Source organism: Populus nigra, chromosome 2, assembly GCF_951802175.1.
Source record: "Populus nigra chromosome 2, ddPopNigr1.1, whole genome shotgun sequence".
In the NCBI taxonomy this organism is placed as follows: Eukaryota; Viridiplantae; Streptophyta; class Magnoliopsida; order Malpighiales; family Salicaceae; genus Populus; species Populus nigra.
The window spans coordinates 47,048,114-47,070,485 of NC_084853.1; the positions used below are offsets into that span (position 1 = coordinate 47,048,114).

Genomic DNA, 22,372 nt, shown 5'->3' on the forward strand with positions numbered 1-22,372 from the left:
GCCTTCTAGCAAGGTTTTTTTGTTTTTTTTTCTTTATTTTATTATTTTGGGATTTGAACTACGCTCACAGACTTTTAAAATATATAATAATAAAAAAGTTAGAAGAATGAAAGTCATGTTTTCCAGGGCCAAGGACATTGTTGTTTTGTCACTTATTTTATTCTCCTTCATTGCGTTTCCCACTCCTCGTATTGGTAAACACGACGTGAAGGACCATCAAGTGCAAGTTGAAGAAAGTCGAGCTAGTGACGAGGTTGGAAAAAAAAATATTATGATGAGATAGCTTTTATATATATTTTTTTGTTTATATGAGTATTTTCACACTCTTTTTAAAAATTAAAATTAGTTTTGTTTGGGGTTTATATGGCTATCTTTCTTAATAAGTATGTTTTATAAGGATTAAATTTATATTTTTATCTTTATAGAGATATAACAATGTCTTAATCATTAAACCAACACTTTATTAATGAGATAACTTTGATGTAAGTTAAATTGAGATAGAGATGATGAAGAAACAAATGTTAAATTGAGGTTGAGAATGATGAAGAATAATGGCACGAGACAAATGTTTTTAGTGCTTGTATTGTTGCCGCACCCGACATCGCGGCGGCCCTAAAAAGTACTTTTATATTATGGAAAAAGAACAGATTATCTGGCATCTTGTTCTTTTAGGGGAAAAGGTCTTGTTTGAGGAGTCACCACCTAGTATTATGGTCACTAGGAACCCTAACTGGTCAACAGAGATTCTATGGTACGGGATTGATTACGTAAAAGAGAATATATTATCACCCCTTAAACGTTCTGCCTGAGGCATACTGCATTACTGCTTTTATCTTAAATTGCTAAGTATTTATTGGTTTATGCTCTGATGATTTACTTGCAATATTCCTGACTCTGGCGCCAGTGAATATTCAACTACGAATAATTCCAACTCTGGTGTTGGTAAATATTACGTAGCTATCAAATAAATTTGGATCAATATTTTTATTCCTGACTCTGGCGTCGGTGAATAAACAAATAAAATAAATTTATTTTTACACATGCACATATGTTTTATTTTTTTTTAGCTAAATAAAATTAAATAAATAAAATAAAATACAATGAATAAAAATAATATAAATTTAAACCGGTATTTTTATTCCTGACTCTGGCGTCAGTGAATAGACCAATAAATTTATATTATTTTTATTTATGCATACACATTTTTTTATATTTTTTTTAATGGGCTGGGCTAGACCCAGCTAGCCCAGCCCGGTCACTGGCCCAAGCCAGTGACCCGGCTGGGCCACATGGAGCACGCGTGAACTAAATCACGCGTGCATGAGGAGATAAATTCAAAGTAAGCGGCAGACAGTGAATTAAAACGAAAAGCAGGGAAAAAGAGTAAAAGAATGGTTCTTTTGCAGAAGATTTGCGCGAGATTGCTGAGGGCGACGCTCCTGCTTTCAAGTTTCCTCTTGCTCCTTCTGCTTGTCTTTCCTTTTTGTTTCGTTTCTCTTGTTTACCAGACCCTCTCCTGTTTGCGTTCTGTCACCTTCGGTTTTGAGATGAAGGGATGAAGACAAACGTGGGGCTGGTTCTCCTCTCTGTGTCGCTCCTTGTTTCCAGTGTTCTCCCCCCCGCTCCTGTGTTTTTTTCTGTGTTCGTCTCCTCTGGTTTTTCGTCTGAGTTTTAGCTTCTGTACTTTCCAGTCTCCGTCTCCTGAGTCTTCTGCCTTTTCTTCTTCGTCTGTGAGTTCAGTGGTAAGGGGGGAAGGTGGTGCCCCCTGAGTTACTTGTTTCCTTCTCTGTGGCCTTCTCTGGCTTACTAGAGAATGGCGCCGAGCGCCTCTGTTTCTTTTAGAAGAAACAGGGGCACAAATTTTGCTCCTCCCCGGTTCTGTTTCTTTTTTTTTTCTTTTTCTCAGTTCTGCTCTTTTTTCTCCTCCCGTCCCCCCAGTTTTTCTTTTCCTTCTCCCCAGGTTCTGTGAGTTCCCCCCCCTCGGTTCTGTCACTCTCTCTACTGTCTTTTTTTTTTTTTTTGTGGCCTTTCGTTCTCTGGCTTTTATAGCCAGAGAACAATGCCGTTTCATCCATTAATTGCAGGTGTAATGGTGGTGGCGGGCGGCTGAACCGTTGAGGAAGACGAACAGTGTCGGCAGTTTAATGGTTGTTTTCATTTTGGCCCTTTAAGTTTAAAATTTTTTGTAATTAAGCCCTTCGATTAAACTGTAATTGGCCCCCTGCATTTGTGCGCCATTTCAAATGTAGTCCTTGGATTTTAATTTTGCAATTTGGACCATCAATTAATCCCAAACTTTGCTATTTCTTCAATTAAGTCCCTGATTTCATTAATTTAATTAAATCCAAGTCCAATTAAGTCTCAAAACTTATCAATTATCCAATTAAACCCTTGATTTGATCAATTAAATTAATTTCAAGCTTAATTAAGTCTCAAAACTTATCAATTCACCAATTAAACCCTTAATTGAATTAATTAGATTAATTTAATTAAATCTCAAAACTTCCAATCATGTTGCCCTTAACCCAAATTTTAATTCATTCTTCATTTATTTCATTTTACTTGCTCTTCGTCATTATTATTTTTTTCATCATCATTTTTTTTATATCCTTTTCAGTAAATGAAATAATTAAAATAAAAGGTCAAAATTTGGGTTATGACAATTGTTATGCAATGTATAGCGTTTTTATAAAAATATTTTTTAATCAAAAATATATTACAATAATTTATTTAGATTTTTTTATTCATGTCATTAGCAAGATAAATCAACAAAAACACTTGAAAGACATTAAATTAATGATTTTTTCAATAAAAAAGTTGTTTGAAAAATATTTTAAAAAATAAATTCAACCGCATTATTAAATAAAGATTTAGTTTGATAGAAACTCTGGAATGATTAGGTGAATAAAAAAAGGAATACGAGCCTGAAATGAAACGGGTGTAGGCATTGAGAGAGTGACAAACGTATCAATTCTTTCCTTTGCCACCTCCTGCTTCAAAGTCTAGTTAAGGGATAAGTGTTTGAAATTAAGGTTTATTAACGAGTATGGATGATAAAGTCATGGGTATTTTCACTTCACAAGGATGATTTAAGTGGCATATACATATATATTTAATGCATGCATGACTTGTCCTTGTAGGAGATAGATTAGGTTGACTTAGTTGTTTAATACAAATCTAGTTTTAAAAATTTGTTTTTTTTGTGTTTTAGAAATATTTTTTTAAAAAAATATATTTTTACTTTTTTTGTTTGTTTGCTTTAAATTAATATTTTTAGTGTTTTCATATTATTTTAATGTATTGATTTTAAAAATAATTAAAAAAAATAAAAAATATTATCTTGATGCATTTCATAACAAAAAAAACATTTTGAAAAACAATCGTTATCACATTTTTAAATACCTTTTTAGTTATCATTCTACAGTAAAATCAGGTTGGATTGATTTTTTTGATATAATAAAAAATAATTATTTATAAAAAAATATTTGATATTATTGTTGAAATTGGATTGACATGTTAATTTTAAAATTTAGCCTGTCAATAATATAATCCCTCAATTCAAGTTTTTATTTTATCTAAATTTAAAATTAAATTATATAAAAAATATTTAACATGATTTAGTCCGTTTAACTAATTTAAAAATAACTTGAATAATTAGTAAAAAAATACAATAACATAATTGAAGAAAAAAAATGTAGGTGGAAAGAAAAAAGGGGTGAAATGAAAGGGATGAAAAAAAAAGTACATGGGAAAAAAGAAGAAGTGGAGGCACCTCCTTCAAAAGACACCAATAAGTTACTGTAGAATAACTGAAAGTCATTGCAATGTATTGGGAGGAAATATTGCAAGATCAGAGGTGTGGCTGTGGAAAAATCCCCCTTGTCAAATTCCGTGTAGACTTCCCTCCAACATACAATCGCCACCGTGGATAGCAGTAAAGTTTCCCTATTGACTAATTCAATATAATGGAGCTGGAAAAATCTTCAATAATATATCGTCATCAAAAGAAAAAAATCTTATTTGTTGGAGAACATTTTAATATCTGTTTCGGTAAAACTGACAGTTGAATCATTAAATTTAAATAGAATAATATATTAAATCAAAATCCAATAACATTTGTGGACTGTGGTGTTGTAGCCCTAAATTTTTTTATTAATACTTATGTCCGAGTTAATTTACGCGTATCTCGACTAATCCTACGGATCCTAAAATTAATGACCATGTGAGCCTTCAATGGTTATCATATTAGCAACTACAAAGCTCGAATGTGAGACTACAGGAGAAGCAAATCTCTTAATCCCAAACTCTATTGTAGCCATAATTATTAGGTTTTGTTGTGGTTTGATTTTGCCAAGGGTGTGAGTTATTGGATTTTTATGTTAATTTATGGATTGTTTAGACTTGTTATTTAAAAAACTTTCTGGTTCAACTTAATACTTAACTTAGATTTAAAATTAAATTATATGTGATTTATTATAATGTAATTTAGTTGATTTAAAGATAACTAAAACAATTAATATTAAAAATGAAATTGAAAAAAAAAAGGGAGAATGACATGAAAAGAGGGGGGATTTCTAATAATCTCATTATTTCTAATATTAGCATGAAAGATTAATAATATGCAAAGGATCACGTGGCAAATCGATTGAAAGACAATGCCCAGGTGCAAAGCCTGTAGTTCTGTAACCGTGTTGATAGCCTTGTCCTTGCGTGCTAAATGTCTGGTACGGTGGAATAAAGTCTTTTTTTAAAAATATAAAAGATTAATTGTTTTTTAAAAATATTAATTTAATATATGTTTTTTAAGTTAAACACAATTCCAAATATAAATTGTACCCAAACCACGCAACCAAATGTCAAACTCTTCAGAAGACCCGAGGGCGGTTTTTTTTTTTAAAAAAAATATTATTTTAATAAATAAAAAACATATTAAAATATAATTGTTACGACGTTCACAAACACGAGATTGTTGCCCATCCAAACTTCATCAAATTAATATAATGGAAATTTTTATTTAAAAAAACAAATAAAACAGTATTATTTTGGAAGGATAAAAAGTAACGACTCGTTGACATCGAGATAAAACAGTATATAACATCTTTTTAACAAAAAAAACATGTCCCTTGCGAGCCGTGCACTCTTTCTCCACGGTCCGCCGCGTCTCAAATCCTTAAATATAGTAAGCAACAAGAGCAATGTAGTTTGCAGAATTGGTAAAATCTCAGATATACCTATAAATTCAACTAAATGACAAATAAGTATTTTTTTTCCGTTACATCAAGTTATTTTAATTTTAAAAAATATAATTTAACTGATCAGACTCTAAATTTATTTTCTAAAAATTACAAATTCAAATCTCATAAACTTCAGGATTCGTATGATTAGTCGAGGTTGTTAGATAATAATATAAATTATATTTTAAAATCTCACCTAAAAATTTAAACTATTTGGTTGAGATGATTCTTTGATATAATATTAAAACCTTAATGATCAAGCGGTAACGAGTTTGAATCTCACCATATTTATTTATTTGATAAAAATTAAAATACAAGGTACTATGAGTTTGTGTAAGTTTCAAGCTCAAAGAGTTTTTACTTGAAGGGTGTGCTAAATAATAATATAAATTATATATTAAAACCCTGATAATTTAAACTATTAGGTTAAATTATTCTTTGATAGAAATGCGCATAAATTATCTAAAACATAGTCTTAATCCAGAAAAAATATATATATGGCAACACCATACTGCTCCCACCTTTTATTCTTTAATAAAAATACAAATAAATTACCTCAAACAAACACCGTAATAATCCGGAAAAAAATATATATATGGCAGCACCATGCTGCTCCCACCCTCCCCTCTCGCCAATTGAATGGGCTATGATCGCGCCTTCAAACCCCCGAAACAAGTAAAAAAATCCGTGCACGCATCAAATATCATGCGGTCGCCCGCTTGTACACATTTTTTTCTGGGCACAACTTAACAGCATTCCATGAATAAAAGTTAATAAATTCAGTTGTGTTTATAATTAAAATCATGAAATGAGATTGATAATTGAAACTAAAAACCCATATGAACTTGGATGATAAGCTGAAATTGGTAATTTAAAACTATATTGTATCTATATTTAAAAAATTTAAAACAATATTATTTTAAATATTTTTAATTCAAATTAGATCTCGTATGCATTGCTAGTATTTGATTGGATGAATTCTTATTTAATTTCTTTCTAGGTATATCGAGGAGGCTACATCAGTTTTAATAACATCATTTTTTACAAATATACCCGCCACAACCAATTATAATTTGACACCACACAGCACAAGGGTATATCAGTAATATCAAAGTACCAGATTGAAAACGTGGCAAAAGAATTAATGTGACATCTGGCAGTTTAAGATAAAAGAGATAGCGGAATATCCAGGGTACGCTGTCTACCCTTCCATATCTTCGAGCATTATTTGAAAGTTGCAAATAGAAAGGAAGAAAGAATAAGTAAATAAATTATCAGTGTGCAGACAACTTACAGAACCTTATTTTATGATTACGTTTACTTTTGTTTCTCTTAGATTGGATCTTTGCTGTCTTTAATTCTCTGTTTCCTAAAAGCTAATTATCAAGGCACAGTAATCATCAAAGTCCGTTGATAAAGAGCTGGAAAGCTGTTTCTGGAGGGGGGAGGAAGAAAATGTGGGGATTTGGAGGTAAGTGTTATTGGGGGAGAAGGGAAATGAATAGAGAAGGGATAGTGGTGGTTTTCCCTTGGATGTCTAGTCAAGAAAGACATGTGAAAACTTATGTTGACCTTTATGGGTCTCTTGGTTGGAATTCCCTTGTTTGTCACTCCCAGTTCTTCAATATGTAAGTTTGTTTTTTTCCCCTTTGAATCGGTTGTTTTTTTGTCTTGGTTAATGAATTGGTTTCTGGGCTTGATTGGATTTGACTGGGTTTTCAAGATTTCGGTGTTTTGGGTTTGGTTGCTGGATATGCTGAAACAAGGGTTTGGGTTGAATTTTTTTCTTGATTGGTGCTCGTGTGTTTTTGGGTGATGCTTAATTGTAGTTTTTGATGAATTTTGCTACGTTGTATGTTGAAGTATCAAGTTAAAAATGGAAAACAGCTTAGCTAGATAAGTGGAGTTGGAGATGAGTGAGTCAAGTTTTTTGTCCTTCTTTATGGGTCATAACATCTCTGATAACGGATGATAGCTTTATCTATGAGTATTAGATGGGATCTGGTTGTTGAAACAGGTGCAGATTGAAAAGCAACCTAAGCCTGTTTGATTTGTATACTAGGAATGGATAGATTCTTTCTGAAAGGATTCGAATTCACTGTGCATTTAACATGAATAGATGATAGGAATAATTTAGAAGTGCAGGCCTAGGTGACTAGGCTAGATTTTCAGTTTTTTCCTGAAACAGTTTCCATATCTTGTGCTGATTACTTCACGGGATATCTACACTTACTGTAAATGGGAATTATGTGCATTTCTCGCATTTACTTGCAAGTTTCATGACTGTGACATTGGTGCTTGTGCTTTATCAGTGGGTTGATTTCTGCATGTTACTCCTGCACAGGTTCTTTCCGGAGAAGGCTGAAACTTTAGCATTTGACATGCTCAACGGACTTCTTGAGGTCAGTGTTATTCTACTTAAAATCTTTCTCTGATGCATTTGTTTAATATACCTGTTAGATTTTATATGGCTATGATCTGGTGCTACTTCACCTGCCTCACAGAATTTTGAATGAGATCTTGTGTTGCCTTTGTACTAAACATATCCTTTTGCTTGCCAAAGCATTTGATCATGGATTGAAATATGGCACTCTCCCTGAGGACTAAACCACAACTTTTGTACTACTCTAGCTCAAAGTCTTTTGAGTTTAATTGTCTTGTAATTTGCTTGCTTCATTTTTTTATATGTAGGAGCTAAAGATAAGGCCATGCCCTATAGTCCTTGCATCCTTTTCTGGTGGTCCCAAAGCTTGCATGTACAAGGTTCTCCAGGTAAACTACCTCATATGCCTTTGGGTAACTGTCAATGATGGATAATCTCGCCTCTGTTTGAGTAAGAAGCAACCCAGGCAGTTTGTGTGGATGAGTGAATTCGTTTTGTTTTTCCATTGCAGATCATTGAGGGAAAGTGTGAAGTACAACTGAATCCGGTATGCCATTTTTCTGCACGAATTTGATGTCCTCTTTGTATATGTGGTCAAAGCTACATGTTTCACTAATTATTTATGCACATCACGCTCATTTCTATTTCTGTCTTGTTTTGGTTCTTTTTTTCCTTTTCTCCATCAATAGGATGACCATCAGCTGGTCAGAGATTGTATCTCAGGCCATATCTATGATTCTAGTCCAGTGGATTTTACGAGTGATCTGGGGAGACGATTTGTTGTTCACCCATCTGTTCTCAAAATGTCTCATCCACCAAGAATGCTGTCTTGGATGACAAATGGAATTTGTAGCAGTCTTGATGCTCTCTTCCTCAACAGATTTGAATCACAGCGTGCTGAGTATTGGCAGACTCTCTACTCCTCTGTTGTAAGTACATAATAGCATGCGTCTATAAATATGCTGCGCTGCTGTTGTTTTCTCTCTATTTAAATTGAGCATCATTTTATTGCAGAGCATGGGGGGTCCATATCTAATTTTGTGCTCAGAGAATGACGATCTTGCTCCTTATCAAGTCATTTGCAATTTCGCTCAAAGACTAAAAGAACTTGGTGGTGATGTAAAGCTTCTGAAAATGAATGACTCTCCGCATGTAGGTCTGTTTCTAACTACGATTATTATGTTCAACCAGGACCATATTTCATGCCATGTTACTGCTGAAACTGTTATGGCGGGTTGCTCTGAATAGCACTCACATATTAAAACCAAAGGGGGTTGTGTTATTTGTTTTCTCTTGTTTTAGGCACCCGTGCATTAGGATGCATAATTTGGTCTCAAGCATTTGTAGCCTGGGAGGAGGAATTATTTAGTATACTGGGATTTGTACTCTTCTCTCTCACATAAAGGTTGGATCCATGAACAATTGTCATGGTGGGTCCTGTGTATATGTGGGTGGAGGTAGTCTCCGTAGCTTGTTGCTCTGGGTTATGCCACTTGTATCCTTTTCACTCGTGGTAAAACTTTTGAAAACACCTTCGATTCCCATTAAAGTCATTGTTGTGATGGACAAGCTCCTTTGTCTAATTTTATATGCTACACAATCAACATAGAATTAACGCATATTCTGTTATTGGAGCAAGTGCTGTCTTTTTACAGAATTGCATAATTTAGTTATAATTGAATGTGGCTACCAAGTAAAGGTTTACTATGGTAAAACTTGACGTGTTAGTTTGATTGCCAATCCTTATTTACCATCTTGATACTTGGATGTTTGAAATTTTGATCACCAGCCTTTTAAGAGTTCTTAGATTGCCGCTATGCTTCTCTTCTCCTTTGCACTAGCATATTCCAATTCTCTCCATATGAATTACTGTAGGTCATTATCGATCTTATCCTGTTGACTACAACGCTGCTGTGACTGAGCTCCTTGATAAGGCAGCTGCAATTTATTCCCAAAGAATTCAACGACTTGAAGGAGAAAGGATGGGCTTTGAGGGGACACATGATGAGATATCTGAGCCAATCAGTGACCTGAGGAAAGCAGCTGCCAATCCACACCATAGTTTTCGGGGAGTTAGTATTGCACCAAGTGATCATTTCTTTATGCCAAGCTCAGTAGAGTATTATGAGGGTAGAGATGTTGGGTCCTTGCAAGATGAGCACAAGGAGAATTTGGTTCATTTGCGAACCCCTCCAACTATCAATCCGGATGGAGTTCTTGGTCAAATCCTGTTCGACGTCTGCATTCCCAAGAATGTTGAAGGTTGGGATATAAGGTCATCAGCTTCCTTGAGCAGACACCCATTTAATCCCACCCGAAGGCATGCTCCATTTAATCCAATGAAATGCATACGCCGTTCAAGACTGTAACAGCTCTCCAATGAAATGCATGCGCAGTTCATGACCGTAACAGCTCTCACTGACAACCTAGAGGCGAGATTGCTCGTGTGAATGTGCAAGATTCAAATTAGGTGTTAAGCCTGGCTTTGAGGTTTCCAAAGAGGCAATGCTTTCTTCATCTTAAAAGAATAAACGTGGGAGCGAGGGGGTTTGAGCTTTGAGGTGTATTATCTGTAAACCTCCTTGTCTCCTGACGAAGTGTACAGTAATTTTATTTGCAACACTTACTTTGGAGTCTCCTGTGGAAACAAGTAGATTTTGTGAAATATAAATCCACTAATTCCCGAAGCTAGCATTCCTAGTATCTTTCTGTGGTGGAGTTCCCCCCTTGCAAACTACGGAAAAAGAATATAATAATAATAATAATAATAATAATAATAATAAGGTGAGTTGCTACTCTGGTTAAAGAGCTTAGGGCAATAACATACCGAGTAATGAGTGCCTTCTAATGATCTAGGGTTTGCTGCCTTAAGCTGTTTCCTTATCTCATAATAGATTAGTTGTTGATATCACACTCGCAGGTTCATTACTAAATCACTTCTTCTAAGCATGATTATAATTGAGACGGTAAAGGATTTGTTGCAGTTAAATTATATTTTGCCCTAACTATAATTTTAAAAATATTTGAGTAATTAATACACATCATAAATTTAATATTACTAATCAAATAATTATAATTTATAATCTTTTTAAAACATCTATATTTTCAAATTATAATCACAGTAACAATCACAATACCAATAACATATAAAGGTGTCTAACAGTATAGTAATGATTGTTTTTTAAATAATTTTTTATGTTGAAATACATGTTAATGATTTTTTTTTATTTTTTAAAAATTATTTTTAATATTAACACATCAAAACAATTCAAAACATACAAATTATATTAAATTTTAATTAAAAAAATTAAAATTTTAAATCTAATACCACCCCTCTAGTCCTTCTTGTGAAGTCAACGGGGAAGCAGAAGCCATATAAGCCGTCGTGACGCTAAGCTGCCTAGTCCAGCTGGTTATTCATCTGAAGTGGAGATTAATCATGCATGTGCTAAAGGATGTGAAGGAAACCAAGTGCGCTAAAACTAGATAAATGGCACGCTTAATGCTGTGGGCTGAGTTAATTTATTAATAGTATAAAAAAATATTCATGTGATATTAATATTTTAAAAGAAATAATAACAAATTAAAGTTTTTGTATTTTAAAAAAGCACACATGCTGTTAAAATAATGACTGAAAAGAAAATAAAAACAAAAAACCCATGAATCAAGAATCTCATGCTTATTGTAATGCAATTAATTTAATTTAATTAAAAAATAAAATTCATTTTAAAAAAACTAGATTCAATAAAGGTCAAGAAAATATAATCCAAGTTAACCTTTGTTATTTTCAAAACTATAAAAAAATTTCATAAAAAGCAAATAAATAAATAAATAAAATTATTGATGGATGAAACTAAAAAAAAAAAAACAAGCAAGCCCAAGTGAATTTTGTAAACTTGGGTTAGTCTTTTAAATTTGTAACCCATTAAATTACAAGCCTGAGCTAAACTAGAAATTTCAACACACTTCAAATTAAATATTGGAGGATGAAATCAATAAATTTAATTTAATTAAAAAAATTCATTTTAAAAAAACTAAATTTAACAAAGACCTAAAAATACTTAAGGCAACCTTTTTATTTTAAAAAGAAAGATAAATACCATAAAAAGCGAAAAAAAAGGTGTTAAGAGGATGAAATCATAAGAAAAAAAAAACTCAAATAAGTCTGAGTGAACTTTATAAAGTCGGGTTAAACTCTCAAACTTGTAATTCGTTAAATTCTCAATCCAAGTTCAACCCATAAGCTTAAAACATGAAAAATTAAATGTTGAAGAATAAAATCAATTAATTTAATTTAATTCAAAGACTAAATTTATTTAGAGAATGTAATTTTAACAAAGACAAAAAAAAAAAAACTGAAGCAACCCGTACTATTTTCAAAATAACTAAACAACCTCATGGAAAGTGAAGAAAAAAATAAAAAAAAGTTGGATGATAGGAAAATAATAATTTAAAAAGGAGGGATAAAAAACCCGTGTCAACGTTATAAATCAGGGTAATCTTTTAAACTCGCTATTCATTAAATTCTAGATTCAAATTTGACTAAGAAGATAAATAACTAAATAATTAAATGTTGAAGGATAAAATTAAAAAAAATCAATCTAAAAAAATCTTGCAAGGCAAAAAAATACAATAATAAAAAAAATATTAGATTTGATAGGAAAAACTCAAGAATGATGAAAAGGAAAAAAAAATGCAAAATAATATCTAAAATAAAATAAATAGTAATCAAAATAATGTAAACCAAATCTAACATATGAAAATATCTATTAGGGATGAAATTTAAAAAAAATCCTTAACTTCATAAATTATTCTAAATAAACAAAATTATAATAAAGAGAATATGGATGAAATTAAAAAAATATTTAATTTTAAAAATTATTCTAGATAAAAAAAACAACAATAAAGAGAACATGAACGAAATCTTTAGAACAAGAAATTTTAGGGGTTGATTTGAATTTTTTTAAGGCCAGCTTGAAAATTGAGTACGAGAGAGGGAAAAAGAAAAGGAAAATAAAAAGCTACACGCGTTATTCTTCCGAAAATAAAAAGTTATAGACGAAAGCTTAATGTTTTTTTATTTTTGTCAATAGCAATAATATAATTATACTGTGTAATAAAAATATAAAAATACAATCTAATCATGTTTTTTCTTATAATAACTAATGGGTTCGATAAAAAAAGACCACCATGCCCTAAAACAAAACCACCTAATTTTGCCAACAAAGAACAAAATTATAACTTCACCGTGAAATTTGCACAGTTATTTAACAAAGCAAGCACCTTATCTGTGCTTGTAATTATTCGCATAAATACCGAAGCAAAATTGCAAGATAGGATTTACACAACTAATCTATAATCCGGGTCTTCAAGCTAGTCAAATCTATAAGAAGATACAATCAATGCGAAAGAAAACTGTATTAAATCACGATAAGTATAGTTTAATTAGTTAGTTTTTTAATTTGATTTTTAAAGATTACTTGCTTGATTAAGTGTTATAAACTATAAAATTACCAGAAATTTATTTGATTATTAATTTTAAAATTTTAAAAAATGAATCAAAATACATGTATCCCGGATAACTCACGATTAAAAGAAAAAAAAAAGTATACTGCTTGCAAGGGTGCCCAAAGAGTTTGTGGCAGCACGGTTTTTCAGGTCCAAAAATTGGACTCTACCTGTGAACTAGCAGCCTAGCAGGCTCCCCAGCACTGACACTATCATTACTCATAATGGGTGGGAACTCAACGGTCGACTTCTCTTGCCCTAATTGACACAGTACAGGAGTCCCCCAATTTCAAATTTCTCCTTTTCTCTCTCCCTCCCTCTCACACACACTGCTCCCCAGACTTCAAGAAGGGAGGGCTAAAATCCTAGCAATCGAAACCTTTTGATTCTGCAGTAAAAATGGTGGCAAAGATATCAGAATATGAAGAAAGTCGCCGAAAGAGAATGGAAGAGAACAAGAAAAGAATGGAAGCCCTCAATCTCCACAAGCTTTCTCAAGCTCTTAAAATTTCCACCCCTACCAAATCCTCTCCGGTTATTAATTAATCTCCTCTATAACTCCCTCTCCCTTTATACGTGAGATGATGCTCATTCTATTTTTGTTTGATTAACAGATGAAACGCTCAAAACCTCGAGTAGTCGAGAAACAAATGGTTGTGGTTAGGAGGTCCAGTCGTGTCGCGAACAAGCCTGCTCCTTTCTTTAAAGAAGTAAGCCGTTAGTTTCATTTGGGCTTATGAAATTTTGGGATTTTGTTTATTTTTGCTGGATGTTGTGTATAATGGGTTTTTTTTTCTCACAGGTTGTTCTTGATCGAGTGGTGATACCAAGAAGGTAGTTTGATTCAAATTTCTTAAACCAATTATAGCTCTGTGCGTTGAAACATATAAAGCTAATATTTTAGTGTGATACTGTGTTGCTCAGGATTTCCAAGGCAAGAGATTTGTCAAACCGGGTGTATGCTACTGATGAAGCCAGGGCAAAGGCTATGGAGAAAGCAGAAAAGTTACAATCTGATTTAGGATCTGACTATCCGATCTTTATAAAATCAATGCTTCAATCCCATGTTACTGGTGGATTTTGGCTGGTGAGATAAATCTATCATCTCCCACCCTATGTTTCAATCTCTTTTCCTTTCTATATGGATGGAGTGTGTTGTCAAATTTGTAGATTCGCACTGTTTTTTAATCCTACAATTTGTCATGTTCAGTCAAGGGAAAGTAACATTAAAACTATTTACATGAGCCACATAATTTTCTGTAAGATAACTGTAGACAGACAATCTAAGGAGCTTCTCAAGCTTGCAAGCCACGTCCATGGATGGACTAATTCATTCTGTGCGTGTGCACACACATGTCTTTCTTTTCCCATTTGTTTTTTGTTAATTTTTTTAGCCACTAATATGTATCTAATTATCTGTTAGGTTTAAAACAATTTGCATTCTGTGTATGCCCTGGCTTCAGATGTACTGTAATTCGTTCTAATTCCACTGCATTTTGGCGTAACATCATATAGGTTTATTTAATTGTGGATTGCAATGATATAGATCATGAGGGAAATTTTGGTGCAGGGTCTTCCAGTCGACTTCTGCAGAAGGACCCTTCCAAGGCGAGACGATGTCATCACTTTGATAGATGAAGAGGCAGATGAGTATCAAGTTATATATTTAGCACGAAAGAATGGACTAAGTGGTGGATGGAAAGGGTTTGCCGTTGCTCATGGACTGCTAGATGGAGATGCTGTGGTTTTTCAGTTAATCAAGCCTACAACATGCAAGGTGGTTGTTAATATGCATCAATGTTATTGACTCTACCTGAAACATGGCAAATCAGTTTGCTTATTCTCATTTTTCATTTTTACCTTGCAACTTGAGTTCCATTGATACTTGATACACAGCTCCTATCTTTTTGCCAGGTATATATCATAAGGGTGAATGGTTCGGAACAGGGCAATAGTGTTTGAGTTTTCTTAATGTGGAATCGGATGCAGCCAAATTAATTTAGGTAACTGTCTTGAAATGCATGTCAAAATTTGATTTCTTTATTGTTGCTCCACTTTATTTTTGTTCATCAAGCATGTGACGATGGATGCCAAATAATTGGCCACTTGTTTAGACGGAATCTTGATGTGGATTTATATATTTCTCTTGTAATAGTACTGAAGGCTTAGAGTAGAGAATTTGCAATTAGAAATTTGGTTAAGTGTCCCAAGATAGAAAGGACAAACAAAAGATAAACACGTGTTTGGCTTAAGAGACAGTCATGAACATAAAATAAATGTTTCTATGATAGCTTTGGAATGAATTTCTATGTTTTCAAAATAAAAGATACAGAGAAACGTGTCCCTTTTGTCCCTATTATCTTCGTTTCAAGTTAGCACCGAAACACGACGCTAAATCACTCATAAAATTTCTATGTTGGGTCCTTGCAAGATGAGCACAATGAGAATTTGGTTCATTTGCGAACCCCTCCAACTATCAAACCGGATGGAGTTCTTGGTCAAATCCTTTTCGACGTCTGCATTCCCAAGAATGTTCAAGGTTGGGATTTAAGGTCAGCAGCTTCCTTGAGCAGACACCCATTTAATCCCACCCGAAGGCATGCTCCATTTAATCCAATGAAATGCATACGCCGTTCAAGACTGTAACAGCTCTCCAATGAAATGCATGCGCAGTTCATGACCGTAACAGCTCTCACTGACAACCTAGAGGCGAGATTGCTCGTGTGAATGTGCAAGATTCAAATTAGGTGTTAAGCCTGGCTTTGAGGTTTCCAAAGAGGCAATGCTTTCTTCATCCTAAAAGAATAAACGTGGGAGCGAGGGGGTTTGAGCTTTGAGGTGTATTATCTGTAAACCTCCTTGTCTCCTGACGAAGTGTACAGTAATTTTATTTGCAACACTTACTTTGGAGTCTCCTGTGGAAACAAGTAGATTTTGTGAAATGTAAATCCACTAATTCCCGAAGCTAGCATTCCTAGTATCTTTCTGTGGTGGAGTTCCCCCCTTGCAAACTACCGAAAAAGAATATAATAATAATAATAATAATAATAAGGTGAGTTGCTACTCTGGTTAAAGAGCTTAGGGCAATAACATACCGAGTAATGAGTGCCTTCTGATGAACTAGGGTTTGCTGCCTTGAGCTGTTTCCTTATCTCATAATAGATTAGTTGTGTTGATATCACACTCGCAGGTTCATTACTAAATCACTTCTTCTAAGCATGATTATAATTGAGAAGGTAAAGGGTTTGTTGCAGTTAAATTCTATTTTGCCCTAGCTATAATTTTAAAAATATTTGAATAATTAATATATGGAGGGAACGTTGAGACAATTCAGTTGCCACCCTGTAAGCAAGGTTTTGGTCACTATAGACAACACCGCATATGCTGTTCGAACCCACTGCCGCACTTCTAAACCTTTTTTTTTTCTTTTTAGTTTATTTAAGAAATTATCTAATTATCTTTAATGTCACCCAATAACTAGACATAAAAAATAAAAGAACACCTTCCTTAAAGGCAAAGTATTTTACATTTCAAGGTCAATAATGTAATTTAATTATTTAAAAATTAAATCAAAAACTAAAAATCTCTTAGACCAAAGCTTAATGTTTTTTTCTATTGTCAATAGCAATAAAATAATTATACTGTGTAATAAAAATACAAAAATACAATCTATAATCCCAGTTTTAAAACTAGTCAAATCTTAAAGAAAATACAATCACTCCAAAGAAAACTACTGTAATTTAATTAGTGAAATTCTAAATTTATTATCTAAAAATTACTAGTTTAAATTTTAAAAACATTAAAATTAGCTTACATGATTATTAATTTTAGAATATTAGAAAATTAATTAAAAATATATAAAAAAATTACTAATTTAAGTTTTATAGATATTATCAAGTTTATCTAATTATTAATTTTAAAATTTTAAAAAATTAATCAAAAAATATATAAACGAATTCGAACACACAATTAAAAATAAAAAAATACTGGTTGCAAGGGTGCCCAAAGAGTTTGTGGCAGCACGGTTTTTCAGGTCCAGAAATTGGATTCTACCTGTAAACTAGAAGGCTCCCCGGCACTGACACTATCATTACTCATAATGGGTGGGAACTCAACGGTCGACTTCTCTTGCCCTGATAGACACAGTACAGGAGTCCCCCAATTTCAAATTTCTCTTTTTCCTCTCTCCCTCCCTCTAAACCTTTTGATTCCCCAGACTTCAAGAAGGGAGGGCTAAAATCCTAGCAATCGAAACCTTTTGATTCTGCAGTAAAAATGGCGGCAAAGGTAACAGCATATGAAGAAAGTCGCCGAAAGAGAATGGAAGAGAACAAGAAAAGATTGGAAGCCCTCAATCTCTACAAGCTTTCTCGAGCTCTTAAAATTTCCACCCCTACCAAATCCTCTCCGGTTATTAATTAATCTCCTCTATAACTCCCTCTCCCTTTATACGTGTGATGATGCTCATTCTATTTTTGTTTGATTAACAGATGAAACGCTCAAAACCTCGAGTAGTCGAGAAACAAGTGGTTGTGGTTAGGAGGTCCAATCGTATCGCGAACAAGCCTGCTCCTTTCTTTAAAGAAGTAAGCCGTTAGTTTCATTTGGGCTTATGAAATTTTGGGATTTTGTTTATTTTTGCTGGATGTTGTGTATAATGGGTTTTTTTTTTTTTTCTCACAGGCTGTTCTTGATCGAGTGGTGATACCAAGAAGGTATTTTGATTCAAATTTCTTAAACCAATTATAGCTCTGTGCGTTGAAAGTTGAAACATATAAAGCTAATATTTTAGTGTGATACTGATGTTGCTCAGGATTTCCAAGGCAGTAGATTTGTCAAACCTGGTGTTTGCTACTGATGAAGCCAGGGCAAAGGCTTTGGAGAAAGCAGAAAAGTTACAATCTGATTTAGGATCTGACTATCCGACCTTTGTAAAATCAATGCTTCAATCCCATGTTACTAGTGGATTTTGGCTGGTGAGATAAATCTATCATCTCCCAACCTATGTTTCAATCTCTTTTCCTTTCTATATGGTTGGACTGTGTTGTCAATTTTTTAGATTCGCACTGTTTTTTAATCCTACAATTTCTCATGTTCAGTCAAGGGAAAGTAACATTAAAACTAAATACATGAGCCACATGATTTTCTGTAAGATAACTGTAGACAGACAATCTAAGGAGCTTCTCAAGTTTGCAAGCCACGTCCATGGATGGACTAATTCACTCTGTGCGTGTGCACACATGTCTTTCTTTTCCCACTTGTTTTATGTTAATTTTTTTAGCCACTAATATGTATCTAATTATCTGTTAGCTTTAAAACGACTTGCTTTCTGTGTAAAACCTGGCTTCAGATGTACTGTACTTCGTTCTAATTCCACTGCATTTTGGCGTGCAAAACATCATATAAGTTTATTTATTTAACTGTGGATGGCAATGATATAGATCATGAGGGAAATTTTGGTGCAGGGGTGTCTTCCACTCGACTTCTGCAGAAGGAACCTTCCAAGGCGAGGCGATTTCATCACTCTGATAGATGAAGATGGAGATGAGTATCGAGTTACATATTTAGCACGACAGAATGGACTAAGTGGTGGATGGAAAGGGTTTGCCGTTGCTCATGGACTGCTAGATGGAGATGCTGTCGTTTTTCAGTTAATCAAGCCTACAACATGCAAGGTGGTTGTTAATATGCATCAATGTTATTGACTCTACCTGAAACATGGCAAATCAGTTTGCTTATTCTCATTTTTCATTTTTACCTTGCAACTTGAGTTCCATTGATACTTGATACACAGTTCCTATCTTTTTGCCAGGTATATATCATAAGGGTGAATGGCTCGGAACAGGGCAATAGTCTTTGAGTTTTCTTAATGTGGTATCGGATGCAGCCAAATTAATTTAGGTAACTGTCTTGAAATGCATGTCAAAATTTGATTTCTTTATTGTTGCTCCACTTTATTTTTGTTCATCAAGCATGTGACAATGGATGCCAAATAATTGGCCACTTGTTTAGACGAAATCTTGATGATGATTTATATATTTCTCTTACAATAGTACTGAAGGCTTAGAGTATAGAATTTGCAAGATAGAAAGGACATAAACGAAAGAGATAGAAACGTGTTTGGTTTAAGAGATAGAGACATGAACATAAAATAAAGGTTTCTATGATAGCTTTGGAATGAATTTCTATGTTTTCAAAATAAGAAATACAAAGAGACGTGTCTTCTTTGTCTCCATTATCTTCATCTCGAGACAGCACCCAAACACTACACTGAATCAATAATAGCATTACATGATCTGTTTTTCACGGAGGCTGTGGATTCTTCCTTGTACTCTTGCTACTTATGAATTCGGTGACTGTTTTATGAATCAGTTACATCAACTTGCACTCTTTTGACATTAACGTGGCTGGCACATGGTCCACAAGAAATATGATAGTGAAAAGGGAGTCATTTGCTTATTCCTAATTTATTTTATAAGTGATGTACTTATCTAAAGAAAATGTATGCAATACAGCTAGCTATACAAGATATTGTGTCCCTGTCCTGCACAAGTCAAATTTAGACAATTTGATATCTTCAGTGTATTTGAGAGATCGCAATGGTGACGAAATATTGACAACTAAAGAGTAAATGCATAAAAATATTTCACTTATCAGATTGCAATCTTTGAACTTTCGCAAACATATTTTACGTTCTTTTAATTTCTGTTGGTTGCAGGTAAAACAGCTTGTGGTAGATTGCCCTAGCAGGTTGCAGGAATTTGGTCCTTGTCCACTTGAAAGGAAAGTAATTTCCTTGTTTATAAAAAACCACTAACATGAAAATCTCAGGGTCTGTCATTTTGTAGTCTTGAGCTGTTGGCTGATCATCTATCAAACAATTAGTAGTGTTTGATTACTTAATCCTTATTTTCAGTTCTCTGCCGCTGCTTTTATTTCTTTTCTTTTTCTTTGATGATGAGTAACTTGAATCCACACCTTTTGAGTGCATGTTAGAGCAGCTCAGCATGAATACCGCTTGAATATTCGAGGCCCACTGACCCAGCAAATATCCTTGGTAGGATAGGTGAAGTGAGGGTGTTTCGAACCACAGAGTCTCGAGAAATTTTTATCCCACCCCCCACAACTAACGTTACACCATTTTAGGTTTTACTCTTAGCCCCACAACTAACGTTACACCATTTTAGGTTTTACTCTTGGTTATTAAATCCGACCGACTTGACAATCGAAAATCCAGTAGAATTTTTTTTTTAAATATGTTTTTCCTTTTAGTTGTACATTTTTTTTTTAATATTTTTTAACTTGTTATTAACTCTTTTTAAAATTTATTATTTAAATACTAAAAAAATATTTTATTTTTTTAATATAAGATTTGAATTCCTTTAGATATATATTCTATATTTACAAGAAAAAAATTATTTTTTCAATATGGTATATATACTTTACATAACATAGTATCTTTTTAAAATAAAATAAAAAACTTTTTAAAATAATTTTTAAAATTTTATTATTTACAATATGTATACATAAATTATTTTATTATTTTTTATATGAAATATTAAAAAAATTTCTTTTTAATTTTTTAAAATTAATTCAAGTCAATTTATATAACCTAGCTTCTTCATCAGATGTACCTCCAGGTCAAGTTTGACGACCATGGTTTCACTAATCTTTTGCACCTCTTTCCTTTCATGATTTTGGTAGTCAATTCAGACCATGGAAAATATATGTGAATCAATTCCATCTTAGGGCATGACATGTCTACTTTTTCCCGTCGACGGGGACATTTTGTCAGTTCACATGGCAGTTGGAATAGTGCTGCAACTATTCACAAGGGGTGTACAATGACCTGGCCTGACCCCTTAGAGGCACTCGTCAGGTGACGAAGGTGCCTAGAAGCTGCTGCTATGAGGTTTGATGGTGCAAATAATTGCTGCTATGAGGTTTGATGGTGCAAATAATTGCTGCCAAGGTTTCCAAACAGCGGCACCACAGCTTTCCCGGAGTAGAAAAAGTCTTGTCAGAAACCATAAACCATTGCAAATATTGTATTTGAGATGTGGGGTGCATTGACTCCACTATCATGGCTGATGAGCTGTAAGGGTATGAACTCTGAACTATGTAGTTGTCGACAGGAACACTGCTTGGCAAGCTGGACCCCCCTGTCCAGCTACCATTCTTGCTGTGCAAAATAAATTGAACATGCTTTTAATCAGCTTGTCAACACCAAAATTTGAGGAGCAAAGAAAGTGCGTGTTCTGCACTGTCTAGTTTGATGGGTGACTCGTAATCCCAAATCTGGTTAAAGTTAAATTTTATTTTAAATTATCTGCAATATTAATCTAATTAAATCCGAATCACTTAACAAGTTAACTCATGATCTAATAAACCTGATTTCACCAGCTTCAAAGATTTTTTAAAAAAAACTTTAATAATATTGTTTTGAATTAAACGATTAACTTGAATTAATTTAGTGATTCATATATTGACCTAATTATTCAATGACCTCAACTTTCAAAACAAATTAGATTACAAATCATCCAATAAACTATGGGCCATCAATTGTGCCATCCAATATACACTATAGTAGTTTATTAAGAATCAATTTAGTTTTTGGTTCAAACTATGATTTATATTAAAAAATATTTTTTAATGTTTTTTATGTAAGAAATAATTTGGAACACATTAAAATACAATGCTAAATAAATACTTTGTTTGGTTTGGGCAGCCAATGCATCATATTATCTAGTGATTACTGAGTTCTCTCGATGTTTTGTTATTAAAGACTGTTTATTTTTATGTTTGAAATTATGTTAGAGTCCGTTTTAAAAATGTATTTTATTTGAAAAAAAAGTTAAATTAATATTTTTTAGTATTTTATAATTTTTACATGTTGATGTTAAAAATAAAAAAAAGTATTTTAATATATTTTTAAAAAAAAACACATTTAAGAAAATCTAACACCACCATGCAAAAACAAACATCAACCATTGATTTTATGCTTTGAGGCGGGTTGCTTGATTACAGGAAAAAAAAAATAGAGATAAACTGGCGCCGAGAATTCCGGGGTCTCCGAGTGGAAGTCAAAGGGTTAGGTTGCAAAGACAGAGAAAAACGAGGCTGCCCAGTCTCGTGGGTCCATTGGCTCCATGTCCACACAAGTAGAGAAAGAAACTCTCCCAACTACGTGACATTAATGGAGTGTCATCGTCCTCCACCTTTATTTTAAAAAATAATATAACAAGTT

At 33.3% G+C, this 22,372-nt stretch overlaps 3 protein-coding genes across 7 annotated transcripts; all 3 read left to right on the forward strand.

The window, feature by feature from the left end:
• The first annotated feature begins 6,441 nt into the window (after window positions 1–6,441).
• LOC133682853 (uncharacterized) lies at window positions 6,442–10,304 on the forward strand. The gene is made up of 7 exons (XM_062106392.1): window positions 6,442–6,862; window positions 7,579–7,636; window positions 7,926–8,006; window positions 8,129–8,164; window positions 8,307–8,546; window positions 8,632–8,773; window positions 9,493–10,304. Exons 1-7 carry the CDS (start codon window positions 6,690–6,692, stop codon window positions 9,984–9,986), a joined length of 1,224 nt encoding a protein of 407 aa, XP_061962376.1. The 5' UTR covers window positions 6,442–6,689; the 3' UTR covers window positions 9,987–10,304.
• Window positions 10,305–13,337: 3,033 nt separating this feature from the next.
• Window positions 13,338–20,060, forward strand: LOC133681723 (B3 domain-containing protein At5g42700-like). Of its 4 annotated transcripts, none has more exons than XM_062104841.1 (7): window positions 13,338–13,659; window positions 13,740–13,835; window positions 13,928–13,959; window positions 14,050–14,212; window positions 14,696–14,905; window positions 15,040–15,128; window positions 19,844–20,060. In XM_062104841.1, exons 1-6 carry the CDS (start codon window positions 13,525–13,527, stop codon window positions 15,085–15,087), a joined length of 684 nt encoding a protein of 227 aa, XP_061960825.1. In that variant the 5' UTR covers window positions 13,338–13,524; the 3' UTR covers window positions 15,088–15,128; window positions 19,844–20,060. The 4 variants fall into 4 exon arrangements, with proteins under 4 accessions (XP_061960825.1, XP_061960824.1, XP_061960823.1 ...); XM_062104840.1 differs by lacking the exon at window positions 19,844–20,060 and adding an exon at window positions 15,557–16,089 and having other exon boundaries at window positions 13,339–13,659; XM_062104839.1 differs by lacking the exon at window positions 19,844–20,060 and having other exon boundaries at window positions 13,339–13,659; window positions 15,040–16,089.
• LOC133681722 (B3 domain-containing protein At5g42700-like) lies at window positions 17,144–20,060 on the forward strand. Of its 2 annotated transcripts, none has more exons than XM_062104837.1 (7): window positions 17,144–17,535; window positions 17,616–17,711; window positions 17,809–17,840; window positions 17,939–18,101; window positions 18,591–18,803; window positions 18,938–19,026; window positions 19,844–20,060. In XM_062104837.1, exons 1-6 carry the CDS (start codon window positions 17,401–17,403, stop codon window positions 18,983–18,985), a joined length of 687 nt encoding a protein of 228 aa, XP_061960821.1. In that variant the 5' UTR covers window positions 17,144–17,400; the 3' UTR covers window positions 18,986–19,026; window positions 19,844–20,060. The 2 variants fall into 2 exon arrangements, with proteins under 2 accessions (XP_061960821.1, XP_061960822.1); XM_062104838.1 differs by having other exon boundaries at window positions 17,149–17,535; window positions 18,591–18,800.
• Window positions 20,061–22,372: the final 2,312 nt, after the last annotated feature.